The following is a 23118-nucleotide window of genomic DNA, read 5'->3' on the forward strand; positions in this document are numbered from 1 at the left end:
TCATCTGGCACAAAGTGTGATACGGAGAAACTCCAGCCACTGTTCTGCACCAGAAACCCGGCTCAGTTTCCAGCTGGGCACTCTGCCAAAGAGTCAGGTGAGTCACGGACACAAAGTGCTTCCTGACAACCTTGCAGCCAGACACATCCTTGGCATGGCTGTGACAGTAAGGCAGCTTCCATAGGGCTCCTTGCAGTCCCCAAAAAGACCATGTCTCCCTCAGGTAGACCACTGCCCCTGAACCTTATGTTTCTTTTAGGGATGGGGATGTCATCAGAGAAGATCAACTGCCCGAGAAGCTGTAGTTGTCAGTACCTGGAAGTGAACTGCACAGGGCAGCAGTTGCAAGAGTTCCCTGAGGCCATCCCGCTGGATACCAGGCAGCTGATTCTGGCAGCAAACAACATCTCGTACCTGCCCGCAGTGGAATTGAGCTTCCTGGCTGACTTGGTCTATCTGGACTGCAAGAAGAACCTCTTAGGGCATGACCTGGATTTCACTTTCATTGGTGTGGCCAAACTTGTCTACCTGGACCTCAGCTTCAACAGTCTCACACAGGTCACTTTCAGCACCTTCTCACACCTCCTCAGCCTGGTGGTACTGAAGATCTCAGACAATCCCAACCTTGTGGCCATTGAGAAGGATGCTTTTGCCAACAACACCTGGCTGAGACACCTGGATGTGAGCCGGACAGGCTTAACATTCCTAGACACCAGCACGGTCCAAGACCTGCCCAACCTGAGGTTTCTGGGCCTCAGTAACAACCTGTGGCACTGCAACTGTTCATTTCTGGACTTTGTCACTTGGATGACAGAGAGCAACATTCATTTTCCAGGTGAGGGCTCTGTGAACAGGACCTCTCTTCTCCCTGTTGCAGATCTGTGTGGAATGGAGAGGGCCCTCTGTTCTTTCTCAAAACTTCAGGTCAGGTGTGTGTCACTGCATGTCCCATCCTTTGGTGTTGTGCAAAACACAAATATGAGCAGCTGGGTTACATGTGCTCTACCCACAGAGTCACACTTGCTCACACCCTCAGGACAGCCAGTAAAGTGGACCTTATAGCTAGAACATTGTTATTGCTCTAAAATGTCTGGTTTCAGCCTCAGAAGGTGCCTGCAAGTCACAGTACCTTGTGATTGCAGTGCCAAGAATGAGGAACCCAACACTGTTCTGGGGAATAAACCCTGGGAAAACTGTTGCTGAATTTTCTGCATCTCCTGCTCTGATCCTTAGTACTGCCACAGTATCTGTGTGTGTGTGTAACGATCAGTTGAGCCCCCTCTCTCTGCGGAAATGCTGCCTCTGTTCTGACCTACTGAGGGCAGCCTCTCCAGCCCTGAGCTCTCATCATCCACCAGTGTTCCTTACAACTCAAACACCTTCCGCTAGCCTCTTCCCACACAATGTCCCTGGCAGGCAGACCTCATCCACACAACCCCTACAAGCAGCAATTCCACTCGATGCTGAAAACAAAGCCAGGCTGAAAGCCAGTCAGCTATTCTGCTGTCATCTCTCACTGACATAGTCTCTGGGAAAAGTTTGGGTAGTGTGACAACCAGTGAGAATTTTGCTGCTGACTTCTTATGGTGCTTTGATCACACCCTGATCCCTGATGGCCCTTTACCATACAATGAAGAGTGTACACAATGCACTTTGCCTTAATAGTATAGCAGCTGTTATGCTAAGACAGATAAAAATTACAAATACTGGAACCTCCAGCTGTGACTGTGCTCCTCACCCCTCACAGCAGGTACATTTGACTGATTCTCTGTACCAAATGTGACTCAGTGCTCAGAAGTCAGAGAAGGACATTTTGCTGTCCCCATGGGAGCTCTGGTTTGGGTCCCAGCTGACGTTTCATGGTCAGAGTGAAACAGAACACAAATTGTGCTCAGAAAAACATCTGTATCCTTATGGCTGGAAGGCTCTATAGGGTTCCCACTATTCCTCCAGCACCTCAAAGGAAATTTGCACATTTATGTTTTCCAAAATAGGAAATGTATGCATAATGCAGGTGAGCATAGAGTCCCATGAGCTGCAGCAGCACAGTGCAGCTTGCTGCTGAATAAAAGCCATTTCTTGAAAAGAGAGTCTGCAAGACTTCACCTGGGATTCCGAAATCAGCTCTTTCCCATCATACTGAGAGATTCTGCAACTGGGCCATAGACATTGAGTGTTTATGAGGCAGGATTAATTGACAGTTCTCTTTCCCAGGAAAACACTGGTCCCAAGGGCAAAGCTTTGTTCTGCAGCTGCAGCACATGAACTCAATTCTTCCAAACTGCCAAGGAACACAGCAGAGCACATACTGATGAAGAAAGCTTGCCTTTCAGTAATGCAGGACACAATAGAGATAGAGCAGCAAAAGAGAAATTGTTTGAGAAAGTCTGTCCATCAAGTAAGAAATGGCCACAAAAGAGCTCAAGGAATAAAATGGGAAGGGCAAATGGAAGCTGATGTTAGGACAGAACCAAATTAAGGGCATCTCTGTGTCTTATTAGATGTAGTAAGCTACCTATAGACAGTAAAGTTTTTTATTTTCCACATGCAAGTTACAGGCAGTTATGGAACAGTATAAAGTACTGTTACTGATCTTAGCAGTAAGATCAGAGATAACACACTGAACCCTCCTCCTCTCCACTGCTCCCCTTCTCTCAGGTCCATCTACCCCATGTATCAAGTAGTGACCAGCCTGTGTCTGCTCTGGGGAACACAAAACCTGCCCAGCAAGGGGAGAGCTACAGCCAAGAGCACCCTGTGCTTTCACAGCCATCAGGAGATGGTGGTTTTACCATGCTCAGCCTTAGAATCATAGAATAGTTAGCGTTAAAAAGGACCTTAAGATCATCTAGTTCCAACCCCCCTGCCATGGGCAGGGACACCTGACACCATGTTGGCTTTGTCCAACTGGGCCTTGAACACTGACAGGGATAGAGCACTCACAACCTCCCTGGGCAACCCATTCCAGTGCCTCACCACCCTCACAGTAAAGAACTTCCTCCTTATATCCAATCTAAACTGCCCCTGTTTAAGTTTGAACCTGTTACCCCTTGTCCTGTCACTACAGTCCCTAATGAATAGCCCCTCACCAGCATCCCTGTAGGCCCTCTTCAGATACTGGAAGGCTGCTATGAGGTCTCCATGCGGCCTTCTCCAGGCTGAACAGCCCCAACTTTCTCAGCCTGTCTTCATATGAGAGGTGCTCCAGTCCCCTGGTCATCCTCGTGGCCCTCCTCTGGACTTGTTCCAACAGTTCCATGTCTTTTTTATGGTGAGGACACCAGAATGGCACACAATACTCCAAGTGAGGTCTCACGAGAGCAGAGTAGAGGGGCAGGATCACCTCCTTTGTCCTGCTGGCCACGTTCCTTTTGATGCAGCTCAGGATACGGTTGGCTTTCTGGGCTGCAAGTGCACACTGTTGGCTCATGTTAAGTTTCTCATGCAAACTACTAACCACTGGTTTCTCATGCCTAACTGCAAACCACTCTAATTGTCAAATGCACACAAGCCTTGTTATTCCAGCTTAATTTAGATTGTATCCCTTCAGAAGGTGTTTGAGATTAAAAAAAAACACACAAGTTCTCTTATATTAAAATAAAAGTGCTTAATCAGCAGAGATGAGCAATGCAGGGGCAGCAATTTGCCACAGTGACACAATCCAACAGGTAGTATTTTCCTATGTATGGAGGCAACACCACAAAAATCATTCAGGCAATCTGGCAGTTGTGGTTGGGCAAGGGTTTGGCAAGGATCTGCCTGTCTGGTTTTACCTCAACTGTGGGGAGAGAGGGGTGTGAAATCTGTAAACACTTTTCACTCTCCTCCATCATTTTTCTGGCAGGACTCCTGTTCACTAACACTTAAGACACAGTCAAGAGTCTTGCTTCTGCTTTTCCCTCTGCAGATGCTGACAATGTCACCTGCTATACCCCAGAAAGCTTGCGTGCCCTGAAAATGCCTGCAGTGGAAGCACAGCTCCGGTTCAACTGTCTGACCCAGCTGTACAAGCAAGACTATATCTTTCTGTGTCTTGCTGGCTTCTGCATATTCTTTGCTGGCACTGTGGCAGCCTGGCTGGCTGGCATCTGTGCTTTCATCTACGAAGTCCACATTTCAAAGGGAGAGGAGGAGGAAGAAGAAGACACAGTCACTTAAGATCACCCTACAAACCCTTCTGAACTCATGGGAACTAAAGGCAGACCCTTCCTGCCTCATTTCTTACATGATGTCCCACTTCAGTTGTTTTTTGGGTTTTCAGTGTTTTTTCCTGAAGTTAAATAAAGCTGCAAGAGAAGAAAGTCTGCCCCAGTTTTACTCACTATGCTACCTCTACTTGTCTTCTTCCACCCAGACCGAGGACACTGGCAAAAAATTCATTTGGGTGGAGTGCTTGAGAAGTGTGGACAATGCCAGGCATTTACACTTCTGCTTTAACATAAGGCCACAGAAAAGCAGGGCCATAGGGACCTGCTTGAAGAGGTACAATCTGAAACATGGGAAAGGCCCCAGCACTGTGGTTTAGCCACAGGGTTCACCAAGCCCTCCCTGGCCAGAAAGCCCAGCAGAGATTACTGGGACTAGCCTAGATAGCTTACTGGAGCCCCAGGGAATCCAAGAACTTTCTGGTGTGGAAAGGCAAGTACGTGAGCAAAGAGGTTAAATCCAGGACTTTTAGGGGCCCAAGATCCCACAGGGTCTTGCTTGCTTCCCCATTACACTGGTGACAGCAAAAGACATCATCTGTCCTCCTGCAGACACACCCCTTGTACCTCCACCAGTTATGTTATGAACATTGACAGAACTGCAAAGTTCAGCTTCAGTTTTGTATCACATATCTAAAAACTAACGTAAAAACATGAGTTACACACACTCCAAGTATTCTTAGAAATGGCTTGTGTTTCGATGCCAAAGTCCCATACACAGATCAGAAAAAATTGAGAGGTAAATAAGATCCTTCATATCTCTTAACGCTGGCAATTGCAAAGAGAAGTATCTATTTACATGACCAAATACCTCGACTTGACATGTGAAATACTGCTTCTTCATCCAGTACTAGCAGGATCTGGTGAAATACAAAGGAAAAGCTGAAGGTTTCAGGAAGCACGGTATACTCTCTTAGGGACGTTAAACTGTAGACTGCGAATCAAAGCTGCAATCTTTATCTTGGGTATAATCGGTATGTCAAAAATTCTTAGGAGTGGACACAGCAGTGCATTCCTTGAAGGAATCTGTGTGCTGCGGACGCATAATGCAGAACTACCGGGTAGAACAGGTACCCTCAGCAAACTTCATGGTTGCTTTTTGCACTGCAAAACCCTCCGCAGGGCCACGTGAATCCGCGTTAAATTCACCTCTCAAACGACAACCGAAAGCCCCACGAAGCCGGTGAACACCGCTCCGCGCCGCCAGCAGCAGGGGGTTGGGCACTGCGGGGTCCCGCCTGCAGGCGGTGCCGCGGGCAGACCCGGCCCCGGGCGGGACTCCGTTTCCGCCTCCGAACGTGCTTCGCTAGGTTCCGCTGCGCCGCTCCCCAGGGTAAGTGTGCGCTGCCGGGCCCCAGCTCGCCCCTCCGGCAGCGGGGAACACGGCGGGGAGGGAGCTCAGGCGGAGTGAGTGCTCCGAATGCATGCTTATTGTGTGACTATCCTGATAGAGGGCAAAAAAAATAGCGGGCGCCGTAACCTTCCTCCCTGACTTCCCGTTCCGCCCGGCAAGTCTTCGGGGAGAAGCTCCTGCAGGGTGAGCGGGATGCGGCCGTGTCTTGTATGCGCACCGGCATGGTCAGCTTGCTTAGAGCCTGACCCTAGCCGCGGGGCTTGCAGACTGCCTGTGGAGCTAAGCCTGCGCGCTCGCCTGCTGACAGAGGGGTCGAAAGGCTCTCCTGGGTTGAGAGAGCCTGAGCTTTTGTCGGGGAGTCCAGGCAGAACCCAAGCGCTCGTCTGCACGGTGCGACTTGCTGAGGTTTGCTGACTCATAGTAACTGTAGTGTTATGGCAAACTTGATCTCCTTGATGGAGTAAAACCATCCCCAGGAGCAATTCAGCTACAGCTCCCAGTCAGTGCTGTGTCATGTTCCAGAATCTCTTGGTCATGTGGCCCTGGCCTGAAGCATCACTGCATGGAAGATACAAATTCAGTCTTGTGCGCCATGCCAGTGCTTGTCAGCAGAGTCCTTACAACTGCAGACAAAGGCTGCTGAAATGCTCGAGGGACCAGAATCTAGAAACAGGCATTAGGCATGCAGTCGGAGAGAGGGTGAAAGTCCTGTTGACTTTGGAGTGCTTAATACAGCTCCAAATTACTAAAGCAAAGGTTTCAGATGCAGTTTTATACCAACAGGGTAAGAGTAGCAACTTTATAATACACCTGGTGTAATGCTTGCTATGACGTTTGCTGCAAAGATGAAAATTCATACTATAGTTTAGCCTGTGAAGATAAAGTGCCTGGTTCTTGCTGGCTGGCAGGTGTTCTCCACCAGCCTTGTAATTTGAAAGGAGAAATGTGACCATCAACTTACCCTGTTGAGTGGGAATGTGGTCTATTTCCAGTGTGCCATCTGTCAGGTGCTAACCTCTGTTATATGTGGGTTCAGCTGACTTTTCTTTGTTACTTTAGGATTTCAATGTTCTTACTGATAATTGTGTATCAGACTTCATGTGGACAAAGCTAGCTGTTGTCTTCATCTTGCTCTATTGATAATAATCCCTTTGCAAATGAGAAATAAAACCCTCTGATTACTAATATCCCTTGGAGGGGAGGGGGGCAGTGCTGCTGCAGTAGGAAGGCTGTTTGCACCGGTTCCATGAGGTGGCCCATTTTCCCCACACTAACAGTTTGTGCTGCTGGGATAGCACAGGAGACACCAAAACCTCATTAATCATGGAGGCACTGGATAAAGGTAGGCATCAGCTGGCTTGGAGAGGGAATCATCTCCATGCTGGAGAAAGGTCTCTGCTGTTTTCTGCTGTGCTCATCATGCAACACTGTCTAGGGTCACACAAACAGACAAGATCTGAGGTGTGGGATTGTGCAAGAGGACCCATGGCAGATGATTATGGGGAAGGACCCTTGTGCTCGCTTGCAGCCAGGGGGGGTGGCAGAGCGCTCAGTGTTCAGCAGCTCCCAGCAGCACAGACTGGACCAGCAGAATGGGCAGCAGGAAGGAGGGAGAAGCATGCCACAAAGCCTTTCTGCAGGGCAGCATGGCAGAGGCTGCTGGACGCACCTTGTGCTCCATGCTTCCATCTAAGGCCTGCACAAGGAAGTGCAGAACCATTAAATGAAAACCACATGAGCCCTGGCACCTCCTGGTTGGCAGACTTGGTTGTGCAGATGCTGGTAAATGCCAGCAGCTGCATGTTGTTGCAGGCTGTTCACTGACTTTTGACCTTGAGAGGGTCCCTTGAAGCCATGGGGCTGATCATCACTCATCTGGCCAGTGCCTCTTTACCAGAAAGGTTTGGTGGATATTGCTGTTGTGGTGGGGTTTATTATTGTTTTATTGTTGACCTTAGTTGTACAAACTAACTATTCATGTAGCCCAGCTCCTTTCAGCTCAGGGGATTTCTGAGCCAGTGTGTGTTTGTTTGTATTCTAATTCCCAATTTACTTCTTATTCCCAGAGCTTGCCTAGTTTCTCCTTGAGTTTATGAAAACTGCCTGCATTGGCAGCATCCCTCAGCAGGGAGTTCCACAGGTCTGCTTTTCACTGCATGAAACACCTCTTTCGTTTTTTTTCAGATCTATTTCCTGACTTCATTTGGTAGCCCCTAGCCCTGGTGTTGAAGTGGTTGTGAACAATCAGTTTCCGTCCACCTCTCCAGAGCGTCTGGCCTGGCACAGCACAGTCAGTGTCAGTGAGTTGATAGGACTTAGCCAGCCACAGCCAGAGCTGATGAAACCCACTGTTGGCTGTAGTCATGCTTTGAGCCAGAGGCAGAACACTGGTGCTCCATACACCACCTCCCACCAACACTTACGACATTTTAAGGATTACTTGACAGGAATTGTTCAGAGAACCCTTGGTTTGTGCTGCTTAATAGCCAGCAGGCACCAAGAAAAAAAAATCCTTAACTTACTGTTTCTGTTTTCCTTCAGCCAGTCTCTGTGCTGGGAGGTCTTGGATCCATATTCAGCAAGTCATCTACACACATACTTGCATGTATTGAGCTGACACTTCACCAGTCACACCCTGAAATAGTAACAAGCTCTCTTTCTCTGACAGCACCAGCATGGCTGTTCTCTCCAAGGAGTATGGCTACGTCATCCTGACAGGGGCTGCCAGCTTCTTCTTGGTCATGCACCTTGCAGTGAAAGTGGCCAAGGCTCGCAAGAAGTACAACGTGGAGGTGAGTGCTCAGGCTGAGGGAACAGGAATGTTGAAGCCAGTCTGCAGGGGATGTTGCAGAAAAGCTAGGTGACACCTTGCTTATTTTGGGTGATTTGCCAACATTTCCTGCCCCACCACATGGATATAGAAGGGGAGCTGCTATTCTGGCTTTCCAGACTGGAGCAGATGGCATGACAGAGCTTGGGGTTTGGGACATGAGATGATTGCCACCAAGCTGATGCAGCTGAAAGCACAAGACTTTGAGCTTGGAATCACTGATGAACAAGAAACTGCACATCCCTTTTTCCCCTGCAAAGAAGGCTGATGCAGCATTTGGGCAAAGGGATAATAGTGGAAAAATAATGACTGGAGGGTTTCTCGTACTCAGGGACATGTGAGCCCTATCATAAGAAGTCTTCCAAAGTGACCTTCCCTCAGCATCCATTGAGGAGCCTTTGAGCTTGACAGAGCTGTGGGATAGGTGGGGGCAGCCAGTCCTGTCTATGAGTCAGGATGATGGCATGCAGAGGCTTCTGTGCCACTTGGCTCCAGCACAAATGCTCCTTTATGGGGAGTCACAAACAGGGGTGGTCACAAAGTCACCCCTGGGCATGTGCTGTAGGCCACGGTGCCTGTTGGGGTGACACCTCTCCTACTGCATGAAGTCAGGGTTACAGCAAATGTGTCCTCCCAGGGCTGTTCCTGGGTGATGGGCTGTTGCCAGCTCCTCAGAGGAGATGTAGGGGCATGTCTTTGGTAAGGGTGCTTTGTTCTCCTCTCCAGAGACGGGATTTAAACAGGGAGGTCACACAGTGCCTGGCTGTCTTCTGTTCAAAGCAAGGGACAGTTATGTTGCTTAGGTAGCTCAAGAAGCAACCTGAGGCAAGCAATTTCAACAAAGCATTTGTGGGATGCAGGGCAGGTCAGTCCTGCAAGCAGTCAGGGAGCACTGGGCTTTCCAGGTAGAGGTGTGGCAGGGCTTGCTCCATTGCTAGAGAACAGATTTCTGAGCCCAGACTGCACTTGCTCATATTTTGCTGCTGCTTTATTCTTTTTTGCAGTATCCAATCATGTACAGCACAGATCCTGAACACGGGCGTATGTTCAACTGCATCCAGCGTGCACACCAGAACACGTAAGCAACGTATGCATGCAGGCCTTGGAAATAGCCCAGATTGTGGAGCAGGCCCTACAGCTGGAGACTCACTGCTGCTAAATGCTTAGGTTCATCCTCAGTGCTTGAGGAAGACACGCTGCTGTGCAACACTTAGCAGTAAGGCCATGCTGGCTCTTTCAGGTCTTAAACCATGAGACAGGGCTGTGAAACAGCCTCCTCTTCCCAGTGTCTGGCTTTTTGTCTCCATGGGTGGATCTAGACACTAAAAATCTTGTTTCTGGAGAGTCCATCTGGGGGCTGCTGATCTGTTGTACTTGTCCAGGTCTCCCTGGGGATAAGCCTAAGTTCACCCAGCTATGCTAGACCAGGAAGTAACAACTCCTAGGTTACCTGATAGTAAGTAGTATTTAGCAGGGGCTTAGGGCACAGAAAATCTGTGCATGCTCAGATTTCTTCTTTCCTCCATCTGTGGCCGCAGCATCAAGCGTGGAGACCTGTAACAGGCCCAACAGAGACCTTGGCAGGTGATGCTCACAGCTTGTGCATTTCTGGAGTTTGCTCTTTGTAAGCAACTTGAGCACAAACATAACCTCCTTGGTTTTATTTTCAGGTTGGAAGTTTACCCTGTCTTCCTGTTCTTTTTAGCCACCGATGGAGTCTTTCACCCAGTAAGTGACACTGCAGTGCACGTCTGCATGACTGAACTTTGCTCTTGTTCCCTGACTTGGGAAGGGTGTGAGGCAGCAGGCAGCTTCACTAGCCACATCACGCTTCACAGCTGTGCCCCTTTTGAAAATGTAGTTGTAGAGATCTTGTGCAGAGAAATCACAATTATTTAATAAACTTGTTCCTGCTACTTCAGGTATTAGACCTCTTTCCTACACCTAAGGCTGCCTTGTTGGACAAAGAGAAGCATTCACAGCCTCCAGTCCCTGAGTGGAAGGATCCCTCCAATCCTGCCTGGTTTTGACAAGGCCTGCAGGGTCCTCCTGGGCTTACATTAGTGCTACTCTGCAGCTGGTTGTGCTGATGACAAGAATGCTTTTTCCTCCCATCGAAACACACTTTCATGAGGAGTTTTATCTGATAAGAATAGATGGGGAACACTGATCTTCCCCCTCACTGCCACCACCAGAGGTGTGTGAAGGATCAAAAAAAGCCTGGATTATTTTTCACTGAAAGGTGTAGACAGCTCAGGAGGAGGCAGGCATGTAGGAGAGGCCAAAATCAGTAGCTTTTTCTTTGCCACCAAGAGACAAAACAGGTCCTTCTTGAATATTTTTTTTCAGAGAGGGAAAGAAATAGCATAGGCAAATATGACAAACTGGAGTCACATTGCAGCAAGCTCCAAGTGGAAACTTGTCACACCCAAAACAGAAAACTGTGTGCATCAGTAGACACTGAAGTGGGGCTTGGGGCAACATCTGCCTCCAAGATCCTGGCACTTGGTATTGCTCATTAATTGGACAGTGCTGCTGCCTGTATGACTTGCCCCATGTCTTGCCTGGGAGGAGCTGTGCTGCAAGAGCAAGGTTCAGCAGTACATTGCATGCTCTCTCCCCAAAGGTGTCATGAAAGTGAATCGTCCTATACAAAACTCAATCTAGCGCACTGCATCAGTCACCCACCTCCCCCTTGCTGACTCCCAGCTTTCCTAGCAAGGTCAGGACCCTTGCTGTAGTTGGTGGTTACTCCTTTGAAGCAGGGCTGCTAGAACACCTATGCACATGCCTTAATGCTTCTCTTTTCTCTCTAGCGGATTGCCACAGGGCTTGGCCTCACCTGGATCGTTGGAAGACTCCTTTATGCCTATGGTTACTACACAGGAGGTAGGTCTTTAGTCTGCAGCACACAGCAGGTGCTTGGAAACTCAAGTCTCCTGCAGTGGCCTCAGAGCTTTTTACTCCAGCTCACATCAAAGAGTCAGCATAAAGCTTCCAGTCAGGATATTGAGAAAAGGGTGGAGGTCCATAGGCTGCTAATGCTGCAGTATGCTCTTCCTACTGATGGGAAGAGCACTAGTCTAATAATAGTGCAGACTGATGATAGGTACATGGCCTGAACTGGTGCCTGCTGGTTTGCCTTGTGATTTATCTTAAGTTCCTGCTTCCTCTTTTAATTTTCAGTATGGGCTCTTCCTCCAGTAATGGGCTGCTGAACTAACCAAACATGTCATCTTCTTTTTTCAGAACCAAAAAATCGAAGCAGAGGGGCCCTTGGTTCACTTGCACTCATTGGGATGGTGGGCACAGGCGTGTATTCAGCTTTCCAGCACCTCGGCTGGATTGGCAAGAACTAACTGACATCATAATGGCTATCTGGGAAATTAAAGGGATTTTTAGTTTGTTTTCTTGTAGAACATTTCCTGGTTTTTGTTGGGGTTCTTTTTACCTTTCCTCATTCAATAAAATGAAGTTGTCAATTCCGTATTTTCATTCTAAAGATACAGAGGGTTTTCTTAAGAAGTTTGCAGAATGCCAGAACAACTCTGATTTTGTAGACTCACAGGAATCTGCTTGTCACAGAGAGATGTTCTAGCTTATATGATTTCAGTGATCAAACAGCCATCTTGCAACTTGTTTAACCCATACAGCAACAACCCTATTTCTGCACCTCTCCATTCATGTCACAATACAAGAACATGTTCCAAACAGAGTTAATATTTATTTGATTGCTACAAAAAGAAAAAAAAAAGCTGTTAGCTAGCATTTAAAGTTGTTGCTTGATAGTCTTTATAAAGAGTAGGTTTATAGGAAGGAAGTCAAATAGCATTTAAGAGCAGCAGGACTCTAACCTAGGCTGGATCCTAGTTGTGCTCCCTGCTCTGTGGGGATGATTCTCAGGGCCATGCCTGTCCCAGGTGACATTAACTAAACATCCCCACAATAGCTTGTTCCACCTTGGAAGTAAGGCACAGACAGAAAAAGCAGAACTTGTGTTATGGGAGCTAGAGGAAGTGAACAATCCTACCTTTATCAGAGACTAGATGAGATGGAGCCTGTAGCTACAGGTTATCAATGTCCAAGAGCTTATACATGCATTGAGTAGGGACATACCTTTTAAAAAGTTGACTGATGGTGGGAGGTGCATGCTGCACTAGAAAGAACCTGTGCAAGACCGCTGCTACTGATAAACCTCTAGTAACACCTACTTAGTTGCATGAGATGCTGCTGAAAGTCACGCTGCTACCTCCTACTCAGAGGTTCCCATCCTGCACCAGGCAGGCCCTTATCCTACAGGGGGAGGGTGAATAAATGCTGCTGCAGCAATGTCTCCCCTCCCAGGCACTTCACTTACTCAAAATTTTAGAGCACTTTATTGCTGTGTACATGATCCGTATCTCTGTCTAACATGTAAGAACTGGTTGATGCTCCGTTGAGGCAACCCCAGAGGCACTAAAACACTGATTCCACATCACCCATCTCCACACATACAGTCTTCAGCTGCGAGTAGTACTCAATGGCTGCCCGTCCATTCTCTCTGCCAAATCCTGCAGCGACAAGACAGAATTGAGAACACAGCTCCATGCAGTACCAGGTACCACTCATACCCATCTAACTGGCATGTAGTCATACCAGGGAAGGTCAAACAGCTCACCTGATGCCTTGTATCCTCCAAAAGGCAGCTCCACAGGGCTGAGGTTGTAGTTATTAATGAAGCACATCCCAGCCTTGAGAGCAGCCACTACCCTGTGAGCCTTCTGGATATCCCTGCAGGAAAAGGGCAGTTTAGCTATATCACTTCCCATTCACCCCGCTCCTTCCCTGCAGCTAACATACCACTAGAGAAAGATCAAAAGGTCATAGCGGTTTTCAGAGTTTGACCTGCCCTACTCTGTCTTTGCCGGCAAAAAGGACACATCACCTATTCCCAAGTACATTCAAAACTGATCTGAAAAGGCAGGACAAGGACACCAGCAAAGCAGACTATGGCAAACAGCTAGTAGCTGTCTTTGCATGCTTTCAGCAGCATAGGAGGCTCCTGCTGCATGTCACCTGGAGATGCAGGAAGGCAGGCAGCAGGCCAAGCACAGGCTGGAAGGAGTCTGAAGGACAGCTGGGCCCATTTAGCCCTTCAGGAAAAAAATGGGAGGAGAGCATAGTCATTTATAAAGTTCCCTCTTGGCAATCCCTTGCTCCAGCTTTTCTGGAACAGAATATCCATGTGTATGCCAGGCACTGCAAGACAAACATCAAGTTGTCACAGTATTTCCCTTCTTCTCCCCTCCCTAGACGGCTTCCACACCAGCCACACTTTCCAGTCATACCTGGTGAAGACTCCACCTGCCAGGCCAAATTTAGTGGCATTAGCTCTTTCCACAGCCTCCTCCTCCGTGTCAAATGGCAGAATGGACATGACAGGCCCAAAGATCTCTTCCTTCACACATGTCATGTCATCTGTACAATTCCCTGGAAGCATGGCAGAGCACATGTGCTTTAAGAGGAAGATCTAATTACACAGCCTATGCATTCAGCAACCCACACAGCCCTCAAGCTAGCACTCAGCACTGCACAGCACCCGCTCCCCCTCAGCTTGGCTAGCAAAGGAGCAAGCCCCATCTTGCATCTCAAGGCAGCAAAGGCACAAAATGCCTGATTCCTGTCAGACCCTTCAACAGCAGAGATTTCTCTGGATACCCATATGAGTGTCTGCCCACACTGTGGAAATACACAAAGCCAGGTTACACTGAACACAGCTTTCTTGAGAAGAAACTCAGCAACATCTGTGTAGAAGACTGCACTACCATGAACAGGAATGATCATACCTAACACACAGGGTCGCATGTAGTAGCCATTCTTCAGCTTTGGGTCATCTGGCACATACAGGTCCCCACCACACAGAACCTCTGCCCCCTGAAAAAGAGCCAAGCAGAGGAGCATCCTGCTCAGCTGGCATAGCTCAGAGCTCCTCCAACCTGCCCGTGAATGGTTCCAAGGACAGGGTATCTACCACCTCTCTGGGCAACCCATTCCAGTGTTTCACCACCCTCACAGTGAATAATTCTTTCCATATATGTAGTCTAAATCTATCCTCTTTTACTTTAAAACCATCATCCCTTGTCCTGTTGCAACAGGACCTGCTAAAAAGTTTGCCCCCGTTTTTCTTATAGCCCCCTTTAGGTACTGGAAGACTGTAATAAGGTCTCCCTGGAGTCTTTTCTTCTCCAGGCTGAAGAAGCCCAACTCTCTCAGCCTGTCTCCATAGCAGAGGTGCTCCAGCCCTCTGACCATCTTTGTGGCCTTCCTCCAGGCTTGCTCCAAAGGTCCACATCCTTCTTAGGTTGGGGAGCCCAGAAGTGAACACAGTACCACAGGCAGGGTCTCAAGGGAGTGGAGGAGCAGAATCCCCTTCCCTCAACCTGCTGGTCACACTTTGATGCAGCCCAGGATACAGTCAGCTTTCTGGGCTGTGAGTGCACACCGTGGGTTCACATCCAACTCTTCATCCACCACTACCCCCAAGTCCTTCTCCTCAAGGCTGCTCTCAATCCCTTCATCTCCAAGACTGTAGATACCAGGGTGTGCCCCAACCCATACGCAGCACCTTGGACTTGGCCTTACTGAGCCTCCTGAGGTTCACATGGGCCCACTTCTCAAGCTTGTTCAAGTCCCTCTGGATGACATCCCATCTCTCAGGCATGTAAACTGCACTACTCAGCTTGGTGTCATCAGCAAACTTGCCAAGGGTGCACTCAATCCCACTGCCTGTGTCACTGACGAAGATAACAAACAGTACTGGTCCCATTGCAGACCCCTGGGGGACACCCCTATTACCAATCTGCATCTGGTCATTGAGCCATTGACCACTACCCTCTGATGCAACTATCCAATTCCCCACACACAAAACAGTCCACCCATCAAATCCATCTCTCTCCAATTTAGAAAGAAGAATGTTGTGGGGAACTGTGTCAGAGGCCTTAGAGAAGTCCAGATAGACAATATCCATACATCTTCCTTTGTCTATTAATGTAGTCACTCCATCATTGAAGGCCACTAGATTGGTCAGACAGGACTTGCCTGACCTTGGTGATGCCATACCGGCTGTCTTGAATCACTGCTCTGCCCTCCATATGCCTTCACATAGCTTCTAGGAGGATCCATTCCATGATCTTCCCAGACACAGAGATGAGGCTGACAGGTCAGCAGGCACCAAGGTCCTCCTTTATAACCTTCTTAAAAATGGGTGTAATGTTTCCCTTTTTCCAGTCACCTGACTGCCATGACTTTTCAGATATCATGGAGAGTGGTTTGGTAACTACATCAGCCAGTGACCTGAGGATGCTGCGATGCATCTCGTCAGGTCCCACAGTCTTATGTATCCAGTGGCACAAGACACTTACCGAGTAATTCAACCACAACAGAGAAATAAAACCAGCTTAACTGGAAGGCATGGGGCTGGAAAGCAGCTCTGGACTGTTTGTCTAACAAGACAGTGATATTTCAGGGCAGTCACAAGGTGGCATCACAGTCTCACCTGTTCCTTTGCCTGCTTGATAAAGCCCTGGACACGATCGAGGTGGGCTCGGTTGATGAGGGCTCCCATCCGCGTGTCTTCCAGAAGTGGGTCTCCAATTTTGATTTTCTGTGTGCGTTTCACCACCTCTTTTGTAAAAACATCTAGTATCTTCCTCTCCACAAATACCCGCGTGCCATTGCAGCACACCTGAGATACAGGACAGGTGGTTCAGTACACGACAAACAACAAGCACTCCACAATCCTTCCCTGTTTGGCTCCTGCTACAAAGGTTCTCAGGAAAGCACCTCCACAGCTACTAAACCAGGTAACTTGTCCCTGGGAACAAAGAAGACTAGATTACCCTGCTGCTCATGACTGCACTGAACAATCCGTGCTGGACATAATAGTACTGATGCCACCACGTGGCAAAACTGCATCAAGTCACAAGCAGAAGAGAACTTTAGCTGACTTCAGTTCCCAGAGATGAATCTGGTAAGCCCATTTGCCAACAGGATTTCAAAAAACCTGCAGCACATGTGGAGATCCCAAATTTGGAACAGAGTCCCATAGGGCCATGGCTTAGCACACAAAACTAGAACCTGCTGCCCCTCCAAAGGGTACCAGCACAGGAACAGCTGCTCTGAGCTGGGTACTGGCTGTTAGAGAAGTTCCACTTCTGGGAAGGACATGACACCAGCTAAGACACACTCTGCTGGGACAATATATACTACCTTCTCCAAGGCCAACACTTCCGATCCTTTGTGACACTGCACAGGGAAATGCACAGCAAGATAGGGACTTTAGGGCATCCCTCACTACAAAAGGCCACAGCCTGGCTCTGCTGCCCCATTCTCAAACCCTCCACCTCACTGGGGAGGACTGATCCTGCCACATGGACACACACCTCACCCTGTGTAAGGAAGTTGGCCATGAGGGCTCCATTCACAGCATTCTCCAGGGCACAGTCTGAAAAGATGATAAGGGGGGATTTGCCCCCCAGCTCCAAGGTGACTGGCTTGATGCCTTTAGCTGCCATCTCCATAATCTGAGGGAAACAAGGACAGAAGAGACAAGTGACCCACTGGCAAAGGGAAGGCTGGTGAAGGGAGGGAACAGAGACCCAAAAGGTGAGTTCCTGCAGGGCCCTTCACCAACAACAGAAGCAGCACAAAGGGCAAGTTGGGTTTCCTAGATGCATGTAGTTCAAACTGGGGATGGTTTCAGAGGGCTTGATTCTTATTATTTTCTGAAGATGAAACCAACAAAACCTGAAGAGTCATTTACAGGAAGTCTCATGCTCAGTGTAAGCTGAGGACAGCTGTAACTGCATCTGTCACTGCACCCCACAGGTACACACATGTAGTGTTCAAGGGCAACATTTCACAGAACCACAGAATCGTTGGGTTGGAAGGGGCCTTAAAGGTCATTCAGTTCCAACTCCCTGCCATGGGCCCGGACACCTTCCACTAGACCAGGTTGCTCTAAGCACCGTCCAACCCGGCCTTGAACACTGCCAGGGATGGGGTGGCCACAGCTTCTCTGGGTAACCTGTGCCACTGCCTCACCAACCTCACAGTAAAGAATTTCTTTCTTGTATCTCATCTACGTCTACCCTCTTTCAGCTTAAAGCCATTCCCCCTGTCACTATATGCTCTTGTAAAAAGACCCTCTCCAGATTTTTTTTAAGTCCCCTTTAGGCACCAGAAGCTGCTCTAAGGTCTCCCTGGAGCCTTCCCCAGGCTGAACAAACCCAACTCTCTCAGCACCTCTCCATAGCAGAGGTGCTCCAGCTCTCTGACCAGCTCTGTGGCCTTCATCTGGGCTCATTCCAACAGGTCCACATCCTTCTTATGTTAGGGAGCCCAGAGCACTACTCCAGATGGGATCTCATCAGAGGGGGAGAATCCCCTTCCCTCAACCTGCTGGTCACCTGGTCACACTCCTTTTGATGCAGCTCAGGATACAGCTGGTTTTCTGGGCTGCGAGCACACACTGTCAGCTCATGTTGAGCTTCTCATCAACCAATACCCCCAAGTCCTTCTCAGGGCTGCTTTCAATCCAGTCTCTGCCCATCCTGCAGCTGTGCTTAGGACTGCCCCAACCCATATGCAGGACCTTGCACCTCCCCTTGTTAATCTTCACGAGGTTCCCCTCTTTCAAATCAGAATTTATTTCTAGAAGTCTTTTTAGGGACTTTTAATTTTTGAAGAATAAATTGAGCTTAAGAAATTCACAGAAACTAACCTCTTGCTTAAAACCAGTAGACTCTAAGCAGCTAAAGTGAACTATTACTGCTGGAAACATTCACATAATTTCATAGCACTGCTGTTTTACATACCCTCTTCCCCACATAGATAGCCACTCTAGCAGCTCAGAGACTTCACTGCAACCAGTGTCTACATAAGGGAAGATGACCATGGGGTTCCTCTAAAAAGACCGAGCACCCAAGCCAGTGCTCAGTGGGCTAATGGGAGCCCCAAAGTAACTTAGTATCATTTGTATGTGCAAGCTCCTTGTTCAGACTGAAATGTGCTGACTCCCACCCCATCTTTACAAGCCTCATGCACAAAAGCTCAAGAAGGTACTGGCATCCACAACACACCATGAAGGCCAGCACTACAGACCTCTTGCATCCCTGACTGCAAAGGTGCCCTTACCTTCATGCCAGTTGGCACACTGCCAGTAAAAGAGATTTTGGCCACATCTGGGTGATGACAGAGGAACTGGCCTGTGGCTGCCCCACCCTGCACCACGTTGAAGAGCCCCTTGGGCACACCGGCCTCTGTGAAGATCTCTGCCAACTTCACCACTGAAACAGGGGTGAAGGGAGAAGGCTTGAAGACCATCGCATTGCCTAGGGGAATGCAGACAGAGGCAAGGTGGGGTTAACACCTGAACTGCTTTAAAAGGAGGAAAAAATACCCCAAACGAACAAAAAACCTCACCTCACACAGAGTTTGTCTCAACATATCCCAGAAGATCCCCCCCAAGAGAAAGGGAAACAGTTTCAGATGAACACTGCAACCAGCAAAAGAGAGTAATTGCACTTTCCTGCTGGGAAAGCCCAGGGAAGATGGGGCTGCTGATCCTGCACTACAGACATTTCCAGAGACCTTCCTTTATGGTACAAAGTCACGCAATCAGCCTTGCTCCTTATGCACTCCCACCCTCTTGGCATCTGCCGTGTTTTCACTTCCATTTCTTTTCTCTTCCTGCCAGAGTAGCAGCTTGAAGGCTCTGCTAATCCTTTAACACCTCCTTCAAGGTAATCCTAGACTTCATCCCCCAAATCACTCTTTCCCATAGGATGATTTGGCTTCAAGGAGAAGCTTGTATAGGCAGTCTCTATTACCACAAGCCAAGGCTGGGGCAGACTTCCAGCAGGCAATCTGGAAAGGGTAATTCCAGGCTCCAATCCCAACACACACTCCGAGGGGCTCTCTCCGAGTGTACCCAAAGGATCCCCCTGGAAGTTGGATGTGTTCACCTGGAAAGAAAAGAAACAGCCAGAAGAATAAAGCCCCTACCTGTCTCATCAGAGCTCCAGGGGCCAGAACTCACTTTAATTTGGAACAGACACACGGCTTTTACCCCAGCAAGTTCACAGAAGGTGTGTAAGTTGCAACAGAACACAGCAGCATTAGGTAGAGATCTCTGAAAATCCAAGATCTTCAGAAAAAAAGCAGTAGTCCATCTCTTAGAGAAATCAGCAGCAAAGATGGTCTTGTGCCATAGAGTTACCAGGGAATGTGAGTGGCAGGACAGAGAGTAAAGAGCAAATTCTGCTAATGTTCTCACCAGCTAGAGATCCTGCCAGTCCTGCGTAATACTCCAGGCACTGCCAGGATATGTCGATGTCCACTCTGGCTTCAAAGATGGATTTCCCATTGTTGATGGTTTCCATGGTGGCAATTTCTTCTTTCTGCTCCTGTAAGAGGCACAGAGCAATGACATGTTAGAGAAGCCTATAGCAGAACCCCACAATGAGGTAGCCGCTTCCCAAGCATGTAAGTCCCAAACAAGACTCTGCAATCAGTAAGCCAGGCTCTGCTGTGAGAAACTGTCATCTCTAAAATGTACATTCCCAACTGCTATTCATCAGTTTCCCTGGGCCAGCTGATCGTAGGGGAATATCAGGCAAACACTGAGGTTCCCTGCTTGTCCAGTCTTGCTTAACATCCCTGTTTATCTAAAAGGTGAGCAAACCTGAACTTAGAAGCCAGCTGGCAAACAATGGACTGGGAAGAAGAGCAAACAGCAAGATCAAAATGGAACCAGAGGACTTAGTGAAGGGCAAACAAAGCAACACAGCTGTGACTTGTCCTTTAACAGACCGTAACCCAGGCAGAAACAGTATCCTGCTGTGGAAATGTGGCAAAAACAGAAGTTTGGCAAAAAAAAAAAAAAAAAAAAAAGTTCTCTCATCACATACACATACCAGGGAAAGAAAGTCTGGTTTCTTACAAATCTGTGCTTTAATGTTAACATCTAAGAACAAGTTATCTCACAAAGGAGTTTGTGATAAAGCTAGCTTGCTTGTATCCTCTCCCATGTGTGTCATCTGCTATCTAAAAGTCAGCATTCTAACGTTGTGCTAAAACAAGGCCTACTCCAGCCACGTGACTTGCAGTGTCTTGCAAGCTTGCACAAGCAGTGTCTTGACAAGCTGAAAAGTTCAAGAATGTAACAGTTATGCAATTTCAACTTTGAAACTCTATGCAGTGATGCTTTATCTTTGAAGCTATGAAAAGAAGTAAGATGAAAGATGTCAATTGAATGGCTTTAGTTTTGTGTCTTTTAACAGAATTAAACAGAGAAGGTACACACTGGTCTGGAATACAGCGACAGACTAAAGTCCTGCCAAAGACAGCCTACTGTCTTCTGATCACAGGTGGGTTTTAACTCTCGTGCTCCTTCTGGAGCTCAGGAAGTCCTGCTGGTAGCCCCCAGCAGCCACTTTAACCCATAAGAAAGCTCAGAGACAGAACCTCTCCAAAAGAAGAGGTGAGCTTCCACAACATACCCGAATAATTCTGGCAGCCTCCAGCAGTACCCTGCTTCTCTCCATGCCAGACATCTGACTCCATATTTTAAAGGCAACCTTTGCACTCTGCACAGCCAGATCAACTTCCTTCTCCCCAGAGCAGAGCACCTTGCATATCACACGACCTGGGAACATTTTAAACATGAAATAAATAAGACAGAAGTCTCAGAAAAAGGGCACTGAAGAATGTAGTTTATCTTACATCAAAACACAAAGACTTTAGTCCAGTTATCTCTACCAGGCTACACAACTTCATGCTGTGATTCCACTGATTTTTAATTGGCTATAGAAGAGGCACTGCAATTCAGTTGCTCTGATTTAAAGATCTGTAATTCTCCACAGTCCTGTTCTGGTTACTGATTAGCTCAACTCACTACAGAATTTCTCTGTTTCTTACTGGAGTTTGTTATACTTCTACCACAAGCCTCACGGCTCTATTACATATTGTTCTACATAGTTAAATGCCATCTTTCTTGAAATGATTCTGCTGAAACCTACATACCTCCAGTTAAAAAAAAAATTAGAAATGTTTAAATCGCGTTGTTTGCCAAGATCAGGCACCACTAGATTATTTGTTTGACAGCAAGTCAGAGCTGATTTATGCTGAGAAGTCTGACAATGGACCTGCACTGCAGGAGGCAAAACGCAGTCATCAGACCACCACAGCGTTAAGGACGCCTTCACAGGCAGCATTTGACAGCGGGAGAAGCCGAAAGCCTCCGACCCTTACAGACAAATACAAAGAGGAAACTCCGGGCACCGACCCCCCGTCTCAGCGTAGGGTCAACCCCCTTACCCCAAGCAGACAGAGCGGGGCTGTACCTGTGGCAGGCTCATACACCTCCTCAGCCGGCCCGCCGTCGGCCGGATGAACGCGGGCGCCCGCCCGGTAGTTGAGGGGCTGGTGGATGGTGACGGTGCCGGTAGCGCTGCTCATGGCGAGTCTGGATCGGATCACGAAGAGAGAAGGAATGAAGGCCGACAACCGGGTCCGCGCCAGCATCAGCTGGGCTGTTGGGTGAATGCGGTGGGCTGGGAAAACCCCACGGGAGAAGAGCCCACAGCCTCCAGGACACAACCGGCCCCTACCGCCGCCACCTTTTACCTCTGGGCCGCGGAATTCGCTACACCCCTGCACGTACGTCTGCTTGGGCGCCGAGGTGTGGCAGAGCCGGCAACCCTGCTCAGCGCTCTGGCTACCTCTGGCGGCTCGGAGGTATTACGGAGTACAGTGTGCAACTAGTTCCCGCTCCCCAAGAGACCCTATGTGGTGCGTACTCTATAAAACAGCGAGAATTAACTCAGTTAACATGGTATTGCACCTGCTGCACGTTGTGTAAGGTGTTTCAGATTTATCCCCTTGCCACGCATCCAGTAAAAAACTTCCCAGTAATTCTGGGACCTCTGGTCATCGAAGCAAGAAAATCAATAGGCCCTCAGGTTACAGCCTAACTTGAGTCACACTAAGATTTATTCACCCTTTTTAAACAGGGTGAGCAGGTTCCAGCCAACAAGATTAATCCAGACAGTTATTTGGCGAAGTAGGAGACAGTGTGGAGAGCTTCTTGGCTTTTTAAGAGATGTACTGATCATCAGTCTGTTTAGCAGTAAAGGAGCATGAGCAAAAACACTGTGATAACCACTTAGGGAATAAGGAATTGAGTAGCAGTGGATGGTACTGACATAATTTAACAGTTTGCTCAAGTATGCAGGTCAGGTTTGTTTCTGTAATTAAGTGGATTCTGCCTAAGTAAGCAAGTTTTACAGAAGCTACCAAACACACAATAAATGCTGTGGGGCTGTACTCTGCCAGGAAGACACATGCTGACAATACATCCAGAAACACCTGCAATCTCCAAGAGCAGCTGGCACCAGGGCAGGTTCTGCTGCCTGCAGTCACCTGAGCCAACAAAAAAATCTCACCCTCCACGATGGAAGCTTTGTGAAGGGCACACCTACCTGTCTAGCTCCTTGTTACACAGAACTATAGCCAGTATGGCTAAGATGAAAGTCACTTCACAGCATAATCATTCCGAATTTTCCAAACTGTCTACTTTGCAACCAAGTCACTCTTGCCAACCAAGTTGACTTCCATGCTGTAAACTAAATCAACTGCACTAAATCAATGTATTTCTACTTGTCCTACCACACAATTAAGAGACATCTAAA

The 23118-nt window shown here is 48.2% G+C and overlaps 3 protein-coding genes across 5 annotated transcripts; 2 read left to right on the forward strand and 1 right to left on the reverse strand.

Annotated features, from left to right (window-relative positions):
- The first annotated feature begins 210 nt into the window (after nucleotides 1-210).
- On the forward strand, nucleotides 211-4158 carry LRRC52 (leucine rich repeat containing 52). Its single transcript, XM_005147140.2, has 2 exons — nucleotides 211-835; nucleotides 3908-4158. Exons 1-2 carry the CDS (start codon nucleotides 211-213, stop codon nucleotides 4156-4158), a joined length of 876 nt encoding a protein of 291 aa, XP_005147197.1.
- Nucleotides 4159-5422: 1264 nt separating this feature from the next.
- On the forward strand, nucleotides 5423-11878 carry MGST3 (microsomal glutathione S-transferase 3). 2 transcript variants are annotated; one of them, XM_031047306.2, is made up of 6 exons: nucleotides 5423-5538; nucleotides 8228-8351; nucleotides 9394-9467; nucleotides 10060-10117; nucleotides 11206-11278; nucleotides 11639-11878. In XM_031047306.2, the coding sequence occupies exons 2-6, from the start codon at nucleotides 8235-8237 to the stop codon at nucleotides 11746-11748; spliced, it is 432 nt and encodes a 143-aa protein (XP_030903166.2). In that variant the 5' UTR covers nucleotides 5423-5538; nucleotides 8228-8234; the 3' UTR covers nucleotides 11749-11878. The 2 variants fall into 2 exon arrangements, with proteins under 2 accessions (XP_030903166.2, XP_005147125.2); XM_005147068.3 differs by lacking the exon at nucleotides 5423-5538 and adding an exon at nucleotides 5642-5742.
- A 215-nt stretch (nucleotides 11879-12093) lies between these two features.
- ALDH9A1 (aldehyde dehydrogenase 9 family member A1) lies at nucleotides 12094-22122 on the reverse strand. 2 transcript variants are annotated; one of them, XM_031047198.2, is made up of 12 exons: nucleotides 22055-22114; nucleotides 21772-21893; nucleotides 20929-21074; nucleotides 19704-19833; nucleotides 19258-19392; nucleotides 18563-18759; nucleotides 16810-16950; nucleotides 15924-16112; nucleotides 14215-14302; nucleotides 13717-13858; nucleotides 13047-13159; nucleotides 12094-12939 (listed from the first exon to the last, which is right to left on the reverse strand). In XM_031047198.2, the coding sequence occupies exons 2-12, from the start codon at nucleotides 21884-21886 to the stop codon at nucleotides 12845-12847; spliced, it is 1491 nt and encodes a 496-aa protein (XP_030903058.1). In that variant the 5' UTR covers nucleotides 21887-21893; nucleotides 22055-22114; the 3' UTR covers nucleotides 12094-12844. The 2 variants fall into 2 exon arrangements, with proteins under 2 accessions (XP_030903058.1, XP_005147124.2); XM_005147067.3 differs by having other exon boundaries at nucleotides 21772-22122.
- Between the last annotated feature and the right edge of the window lie 996 nt (nucleotides 22123-23118).

Source organism: Melopsittacus undulatus, chromosome 6, assembly GCF_012275295.1.
Source record: "Melopsittacus undulatus isolate bMelUnd1 chromosome 6, bMelUnd1.mat.Z, whole genome shotgun sequence".
Classification (NCBI taxonomy): Eukaryota; Metazoa; Chordata; class Aves; order Psittaciformes; family Psittaculidae; genus Melopsittacus; species Melopsittacus undulatus.

Excerpts from the sequence above, each read along its gene's own strand:
- LRRC52 (XM_005147140.2), top strand. The coding sequence starts at position 211 with ATGTCTCCCTCAGGTAGACCACTGCCCCTGAACCTTATGTTTCTTTTA. Across the intron at positions 836-3,907 it reads GAGCAACATTCATTTTCCAG|ATGCTGACAATGTCACCTGC; the intron begins GTGAGGGCTCTG and ends TTCCCTCTGCAG.
- MGST3 (XM_031047306.2), top strand. The coding sequence starts at position 8,235 with ATGGCTGTTCTCTCCAAGGAGTATGGCTACGTCATCCTGACAGGGGCT. Across the intron at positions 10,118-11,205 it reads CCGATGGAGTCTTTCACCCA|CGGATTGCCACAGGGCTTGG; the intron begins GTAAGTGACACT and ends TTTTCTCTCTAG. Across the intron at positions 11,279-11,638 it reads CTATGGTTACTACACAGGAG|AACCAAAAAATCGAAGCAGA; the intron begins GTAGGTCTTTAG and ends TTCTTTTTTCAG.
- ALDH9A1 (XM_005147067.3), bottom strand. The coding sequence starts at position 21,952 with ATGCTGGCGCGGACCCGGTTGTCGGCCTTCATTCCTTCTCTCTTCGTG. Across the intron at positions 18,760-19,257 it reads TGCCCCAGCCTTGGCTTGTG|GCAATGCGATGGTCTTCAAG; the intron begins GTAATAGAGACT and ends GCATTCCCCTAG. Across the intron at positions 13,160-13,716 it reads GCAGGTGGAGTCTTCACCAG|GGATATCCAGAAGGCTCACA; the intron begins GTATGACTGGAA and ends CTTTTCCTGCAG.